The sequence below is a fragment of the Lipotes vexillifer genome, unplaced genomic scaffold (assembly GCF_000442215.2).
Source record: "Lipotes vexillifer unplaced genomic scaffold, Lipotes_vexillifer_v1.1 scaffold76, whole genome shotgun sequence".
NCBI lineage: Eukaryota > Metazoa > Chordata > Mammalia > Artiodactyla > Lipotidae > Lipotes > Lipotes vexillifer.
In genome coordinates, this window is record NW_006773751.1 from 1,982,385 (window position 1) to 1,990,885 (window position 8,501).

The 8,501-nt window shown below is 52.9% G+C and overlaps 1 protein-coding gene across 1 annotated transcript in view; it reads right to left on the minus strand.

The window, feature by feature from the left end:
* Positions 1-536: 536 nt before the first annotated feature.
* The window catches only part of LHX4 (LIM homeobox 4), a 46,182-nt gene continuing 38,217 nt past the window's right edge, over positions 537-8,501 (minus strand). Inside the window, exons 4-6 of the mRNA XM_007448516.1 lie at positions 4,098-4,252; positions 3,542-3,710; positions 537-1,396 (exon numbers count right to left, since the gene is read on the minus strand). Of these exons, the coding sequence (XP_007448578.1) occupies positions 1,002-1,396; positions 3,542-3,710; positions 4,098-4,252 (719 nt within the window). The 3' untranslated portion in view covers positions 537-1,001. The remainder of the gene's footprint in view (positions 1,397-3,541; positions 3,711-4,097; positions 4,253-8,501) is intronic.

Consider the following 8,501-nt stretch of genomic DNA (forward strand, 5'->3'; position numbering starts at 1 on the left):
CAACTCCCTCAAAACAGACACAATGTCATTTCGCCCTACCGGATGAGAACTCTGGGAGACTGGCATCTGCTGACACTTGGCTAAACAGACTGCATGTTTGGAATCCAAACGTCTACAAATGTTTTCACTGATTGTCGTTCTGTTCTCTCCATATTTTAGCTTTGATCATTTTGGAACCCACAGCCTGTCTTGTGGAATAAATAATACCGGCAAAGTAAGAAGGCACATTGTGCACCAGGGGCACTTGTCATGCAGTCGCTGTGATGGTCCAGGGCCACTCAGCTCCAGCCTCAGAGTCGCCTGCAATGAAAAGCACTTCTTGCCGTCAGGGATTCAGTGATATAGATGGGATTTCGTAAAAACCAAAACTGACCAAATGGGCTCCGGCATGTATTTCTGGGTAGGGAAGAAGTCATATTTTTCACAGCAAAAAAAAAGGAGGGAGCATGTTTTCAACATCGAACTCTGGCCATCAAAGTTTTCCACTGACCTTTAACAAGTGACTTTTTATTTTGAAAATTAGGGTTCAATAAGGGTGGTCCAGAAATCACTTTTATCAGTACTCAAGGGCCGTGATGCCTCTACCTCAGGAATCTCGGTTCTGGTGAGAGCAGTGGTTCAGGGGGGCATCTCATGAGACACTCCAGTTGGAGCAGAGTTCCCAAAGAGCAAGGTGGCCTGACACAGTCATGCCGTCAACCAAGCACTGTGCAGCCAAAGCCTGTAAGCAGGGCGGGGGAGGAGCCGACAAGCCAGCACCCTAGCGCTCTGGGCTCTGTGCCCCTGTGCTGTGTTCTGAGACGAGGCTGCTCTCCCAGCACTTCCCAGGAAAACAAGCCCTAGTGGGGTCCCGCGACCTCCCCAGGATCGGCAGAGGACTTCCATTGAAAATAATGGAAATTCACATTGGCGCACTTTTGATCCTTAAAAGGCAAGTCTCTTTTGATCCTTGAAGATATTCTGTCAAGCCAGAGGACGGGTAGGGTGGGGAGGAGAGGTGCTTAAAAGGGAGGATGATCCATTTCATCGAGCCAAGAGGCTGGGCTAGTTGGAAAGTCGGGATAGCCTACACTGCTTCCTGTGGAGATGTCAGAGGTGGGTCCCCCAGCCATGGCTCTCAGCGTCTGGCTTACTCCCTGCCCTGCATGCGCAATGATGCCCAAATTACTGTCCACCGTGTAATCCAGCCCATTGAGCAAAGGAGCGTGGGATGGCAGGGACGAGATGGAGGATGGAGACTGGGGGATTCCATAGGGGCTCCCATCCCTCAAGTCCTGATAGGATTGTCCTGTCCCGTCCATGGAGAAGCTCCCATTCATTAACTGTCCGCCTGTAACGTCCCCCACGTTGCCATAAATCCTATTGGTGTGGCCAAGTTCTGAGAGAATTTGATCCTCTGTGGACAAAAGAACGGAGATTTATTGTCAGCCGCCAGGACTCCGGTGGTCCCGTTCTTCACAACCTAGGAATACACACGACCAGGAAAGAAGCCCAAGCATGAGCCAGACGCCAACATGTCAGCCTGGCATCCAGAGACTGACCCACATCAAGGGGAAAAAAACAGAACCCACACCTGCAGAGACCAAACGCCCAGGTCCCAGAAGGCTGGACAAATGTTTGGTGAGTTTGTTGGTCCCATGTGTGCTCAGGTACGAAGATGGCTACGCTGAGGAATACGAACGCCTGAGGTTTGGTGGGTCATATGTTCTCCACATCACAAACGGAAGAAACTCTGTGCTAACAAGATTTCATCTGAAAGTTTTCAAGCTGAGAAAAGTGCTTGGTTCAGTTAGTTGGGAAACAAGCAGGCCCATGTGGTCAGGGGAGCTGAGGACCTCTCTAAGACATGTGTACAAAAGCCTTCTGGTCTACCTGGGAAAGAGGTTCAATATTAAAGTACCTGGTTTCTCTGTCTACCAATAAGGTCTTCACTGGGGACAAAGTATTGGACTGATTAAGGCAAATGACCTTCTTGTTTTATGAAGAATTTCATTAAGGGGATCTAATGGAACCTTTGCCACCCGGAAGAATTCCTCTCTCCAACCGAGGTGAGCAATTTTAGTCTTAAGAAAAAGAAGATTATATAATTACCTGGAGAGACCAATGATATGTCAACCTGGGGACCCACCTGCGCCCAACAGAAAGGAGCTATGAAACAAGACTTAACAATCCTGTATGTTCCAGACGTTGATTTCAGCAGCTTAGAGGAGATTAAGTGGCTTTCCCCCTCCCCCGCAAGAGGCCTGGAAGGTGAGCATAGGGCCCTTGAACCCTCCCCAGGGCCCCACGGACAGACCTCTGGGCTGGGCTACAGTCCTCTCAGGACATCACGGTCCTGGCGGGCAGCTCATGCCATCTGCTGCCCCACAGACTTCCTTTCTACTCCCACCTGGGTCTGTGCATCCATTCCTACCAAGGCCACCCCAGAGTGGACTTCAACACCCATCCCTTCTGACAACCTGCCCTAGGCTGTCCCTCACCCCACCCATAAAAATGAAAAGGGGGAGGGGAGTCATGCCCGTTAGAGGGGGCAGGCGATGAAGGCTCAGCTCCACTGTGAAATGGCCATTAACTGGCCTTTTGCCTACACCTGTCATCCCGTGCGACCAGGGCCCTCTGTGGGAGCCACAGGCTCCCTAAAGGGGATGGTCGTGTCTTCCAAGTGTAAAAATGTGCTGAGCTTTCCCCAAACACATTCACAGTTAGTTGTGTTCATGGATCCCCAAGAACACTGTGAGGTGGGCAAGGATGTGGTTATTCCCCATTTATAGATGGGGAAACTGAGGCTCAGGAGAAGTGAATCCGTTTGACACAGCCATAACCGGAAGCCAGATTTCTGATCCCCCAGCTCAGGACTCTTCCCTTCGCCCCACAACAGAAGACCTTCCACATCTGAGGACTCATTGCATGAGAACCGTTATGGCTATCTGCAAACAACCGAAGGATCCAAAACATGCAGCCATTTGCAACTTTGCTGACGCACAAATTTGAATATAGCGCATGCAGCAAAGCGTTTGCGCTGGACCAGATGACAGGAGCGGTGGGGGAAGGGATTTCAGAATGAGGCTGGTCCCCACCTCACGTGCACTCACAGTACTGACTTCCCGGGGCAAAGGGCCCGTTGAGCACATCCTCCCACTGCCAGGAGAGGAGGGGGCTCACTCTAGGGGGTCACGGGAGGGAGGCCAGTGCCCCGGCCGAGGGGAGAAATGCAGGAGGGGGGCTCAGGGTGCAGGCAGAGACACAGCTGTCCTGCACAGCTGCGTGGGCTGGTGAGGGAGCCCCGGGCCACAGGCAAGGAGCAGAGGCCTGGGAACCCGGCTTCGATGTGTCCGCAGCAGAGCTCTGGTTTCCTCTGCCCTGTCCCCTCTGGAAGGGCCACTACCCTTTCCCCCCCATGCCCTTTACCCCAAGTTGCAGGGAGGGCTGTGTTCGGGAGGGAGGTGGCCAGGCCTCAAGAAAGACCCCTCGTGAGCGCCGGGGATTCGTTTCCCAGGGGCCTCTCCCAGGGCCTGGGCCTCGCCGCTGCAGCCCTGCTCACCTCGGAAGCTCAGCTCACTGTCACTGGCCCCACAGTCCTCTGCCGAGCTCGCCTTCTGCTTGCTGCCTGCCCGGCTCCTCCGGACGCTCCTGCAGAGCTGCCCCCAGCGGTGCCGCCCCGCGTCCTTCTTCAGCCGCTTTTCCTTGGCCCTTCTGTTCTGAAACCAAACCTGCCACACAAGCACAAGGGCCAATCTCGGGGCGCCCACCACGAACCCAACGCCCCCAGGGTCCCCGAGACAAAAGACAAAGACTGAAGCCTCAGCAGAGCTCAGAGCAAGGAATGCGACGTGCCCACCACTCCCCCTGCCTGAGCCTCAGAAATCTGTCTCTGATTCGGCAAATTTCCGGGGCTTGTGGCCCTGAGCCCAGCTCCCCCAGGGGATCAGCGACGCCGCTGATGAGGTGCCATGGTTACCACTCCCGAGGCCTCCTGCACGTGGAGGGGACCCGCAGGACACCCTCCACCCCTGCCCCAGGCCCGGCCTGGGTGGCGCCGGCCCTGGGATCCCCGGTCAGCGAAGGAGGCCCGGGCGCCAGGGTGGCTGGTGCCTCACCTGTACAACCCTCATGTCCAGGCCTGTCTCCGAGGACAGCTGCTCCCTCACGTGCCGGGCGGGCTTAGGGGAGTTCTTGTAGGCGTTCTTCAATGTCTCCAGCTGCTTGGCCGTGATGGTGGTCCGGGGTCGCTTAGCTCCGGCCTCTGAGTCATCTGCAATGAAAACCACTTCTTACCGGGTCCAGCCCATCTGAAGCAGCTGGGTCTCAACCTGCCTTCCTCCTCCCCCCATGTAATCTTGCCTGCCATGGGCAAGAGTGTGGGAAAATGGGGGAATACCACAGGGGCGTGGTCCCAAACCCCAGGGAGCCCACGCCTGCACCACAGGCCCTCTGAGTCACTGAAAAGTGAGGACGATGTCCTTCTTGCCTCGGCTCCCTGCCTCTCCCCTGCCAGCCCAGCCACTCAGGGGCTTTCCTCAGACTGAAGGTGTACCATTCCATGCGTTTCCCCATCATAACAAACACTCTGACTGGCCAACCATGTGAGTTACTGTCAAGGCTGCAAAGGTGAAGGAGCCAGAATGAGGTCTGCCCCAGACGCCTGCCCCTCCTTCCCATCAGGAAGGTCCGTTCCCCCAGGTCCCACCCACGGCTTCGCTGCCTTTCCACAGCCCTGGGCTCATAGCAGGGGTGACCTGTACATTCACTATTCACCTAAGCAGTGTTCATAAATTATGGGTCAGAGCCCACTAGTGTGTTGTGAAGTCAATTTAGTTGATCGAAAACTAAGAGAGGAAATAAAATGGATGGGATGGAGTGAGATGGGATGGATGAGGCAGATGAGAGCAAGTATTGTTTCATGAAACTTGATCAATGCTTGCTGTATGAATATGTGTGCTGAGTTGAAACATAAAATGAGTCTCTTACTGTAGATCATAGTCAAAATTTTTGGAAAAACACTGGTCTGAAGAGTGTTCAGGACAACAGGCTGATTGATCAACTGTCTTCAGTGGATTTTGAGCATCAAGTTCCTGTGGGTCAAAGGCTGTTTATTCTCAGTCAGAGTCAGGCACAGAGAGAGGCACTGGGTGTAAGTGGTTTGCTCCTCTCCCAGCACTTAGACTTACTTCCGTTCTCGGCCTAGCACCCCCGGAGTCAAGCAAGAGGGAATGGGCAGCTGCGTCTGGCCCCCTGGGTTCTCTGTGGCCCTCCCACGTGTGTACTTTGAAGGGGGTCTGCTCCATGCCTATCTTCCTACCTTTCTTCCTTTCCACCCAAGAAAACCCTGTCTTAGGAACAACAGTAAAAATAGCTAATGTTTATTGAGTGTTCACTGTGTGCCTGGTGTTGATCTAAGAGCTTTATGTGCCTACGAGCCTCACAACAATTCTAAAAGGTTTTTCTTGGAGTCAGAAGACCTGGGTTCACCATTCTCATTGAGTGAGTGACGTGGGCAAGTCCCCTCGCCCCTCTGAAGCCTGGGTGGGTGGCACGCTGTAGGATTAAGTCATCCTTAATGACATTAAGCCCAGGCTCACACTACGATCAATCGTGCACACAGCAGAGGGGGGACAAGGCCCCCAGTCCTCTCTCCTCCTTAGGCTGTTTTTTTTCCCCAGCAGAGCATTGTCATCCTCAAAGCCCACCACTCAAGTCCCTCCCTGGGGTCCTGGACACAGGACCAGGAGGAAGGATTCCAGAGCCACTGAGGCACACGCACTGAGGAAAACCTCCAAAATTCTTTAAATTCTGTTGTTAGGAATCACTCACGTCTGCCCATATTTATAGAGATAAGAGCATGACAGAACTTGATGCAAATACGAAATAGTGCACTTTAAAAATATCCATACGGTCTTTACGTACAAAATTTGAAATAATGAAACCACCAAAAATCTTTTCAATTCATCGAGAATTGCTTAATTTCAAAATAGGTTGGCCTAGTGCATTAGAGATTGTTCTCACCACGGCCAGATGGCAGCGCCACTGGGACAAACCCCTCTCATCCTGGGTTGGTGGCCCCTTGGTTCCGCATGGCTGGCTACGTACGCGGAACTTTCTTCTTGCTATTATGGGGACTATTATGCTGTTATTTTAACATTCACTGTTATTATAATTTAAAATCTTTTTTATATCCTATAACAATATCATCCAAGTATTCATTAAGTAGCGGTGGCAGTGCTCATGCTGAAAAATGTACCCGAAAATCAATAACTTTGGTACGGAAGTTAAATGTGATAAAATGCTATGAGGAAGGCCAAGCAAGACCATGATACCCTAGGCTGTTAATTTAGGAGAGAGCATCTGGGAGAGACTGAGATAGTGCTGAGAAAATAAAAAGTAGCATTAAGGCAAAGATACACTTCACTGGTTATGGATTTATGTGCTCCCAAGATACATGCCCGCCCCTCAACTTTTTACATTAATTCCTATGGGAAAATTAGTCTTAAAATACGTTAGTTTTGAATTATGCAGGGTCTCCTAGCACTTGTCCCTGGCATAAAATGCCACCTCATTATATTGAAAATGCAACTATCCAGGGAGACTAACAAATGAACAAAATCATTCACACCAAGATACAAATAGCTGATATTCAGTCTTTTGGGTAGCACCAGGGAGGGAACCTAAGCCTGAAAGAGGGTTTAGATTATCAAGGAGGAATTAAAACATAAAAAGAGAGAGCCAAATGCCCCACAGCAGACCAAGGCCCCTGCTGCACCAAGGACCACCCAGATTTCGAGAGATGGAGTGGCCGCTGCCTCACTGACAGTCAGAGGCAGGAGGAACGGACCAGAAACACTGTGTAAGCCCCAGCTGCTGGCAAACCTACAACAGATCTCACCTACTGTTTGCGTTTCTTTTCCACGTTGGTCTCTCCCTCATGGAACGTCCCATTCCACAAGTGTCAGCCTCTGGAAACCTCAGGACACAGCCCTATGTGACAGGTACTCTGACCCACCCCTATGGAGCTGAGATGCCGAGGCTCAACCAGGTACACGACTTGCTGGGGGAACCCCCAAGTTAGCGCATGACCCGGCAGAGATGCCCACCAACCTCTGAGGCCAAATTCGGTGTCTTTCCGCCATCCAACAGAGGTCTGCTGCGAGGCAAAGCATCCTCGATAAGAGCGTTAGCCCCACTGGGTCATTCTTGCCTCCCCAGCTGGTCTCCCCTTTCTCTCGACCCATCCACAGCAGCAGTGGACGCCAGGCTGCATGTGCTCAGGGTCTAAAGGAGGCCTCTGACTGCGAGAAGCAGCCGCTGGCCCTGGGGGTGTCCTGCATCCTTGGGGTCTCTGGTGAAGGGCATCAGAGTTGCACGGGCAGCTTGGGCTCTCTGAGTCCATCTGCGCTGAGGGTTTATCCCTAATCTTCTGTGACACCATAACTGACTCCAAAGTAACTGCACCGAGTGAGTTTTAAGGGGCCAGAGCAGATTAATACATTAAGGCAAAGAGCCTGGGAGCAGGCTTGCAGAGGCCCCAGGAAGAGAAGAGACTGAAGGGCGGTCCATGTCAAACGCCAGAACTCTGGGGGTGGGGGCAGAAGAGAGAGGAGGCCCTGCCGCACTGTCCCTCCCAGCCTGAGCTCGGCTCCTGTGGCCTCACCAACAGGGCCTCCTCACCACCACAAACCCTTGAACTGCATTCGTTAGCAAAAGACTAATTTCTCCATGCATTAATCGTAACTATACAATATATATGTGGGGACCGAGGAAAGACCTGGAAGGAGATACATGAAATTGTTGTTCCTTTGTTTTTTCATCAAGCCCAGAGCCGTCAACAAAAGTGTTCCGCAGTAACACCCTGAGTCGAAATAAACTCCAGTCCAAGGCAAATGACCTTGGACGTTTCACGAGTTTGTGCGCCTGAGATTCCCAGGTTGACTTTGGCCAAATGCCATATTCGGAGCCAGGGTGTAGGGCACAGCCGTGAGTGAGAAGCCTGAGGTGAGGCTGCAGGAGGTGGGGAGTTGGGCTTGGCTTTCCTGCGGGGAGAGCTGGGGAATTGGGGGGGGAGGGGTTCGAGCCCTCTCTAGGCCCTGGGAAGGCCCGGGAAAGACCTAGGGCTGCCCAGGAGCAAGGGCTTGGAGGGCAGGAGCCGCTGCTGCCCAAGCCGCCCCTGTGAAGGCAGGCTTTCCAGGGTGATTACTAAAGGCTGGGGCCCGACAGCAGCCTCAGCCTGTGCTGCGAGCTTCTGTGCAGACCGTGCACAGGGCCCTGAGGTGGCCAGGGAAGGGTGGCGGGGTGCACGGGAGCAGATGGTTGGGATGGTTGGGTCTCCCTGAACGAGGAGACTGGCTGAGCATCTGCTCCCATATGAGGGGCTTGGGAGACACAAGAGTCGTCACCCCTAAGGCCCTGCCCTCGAGAAGCCCACAGTCTGAGAGGGGAAACAGAATACAGTTAACTGAAATACGAGCTGACCCGTTCCAAGGGTGACTTAGGCCAACGCCAGGGCTCCT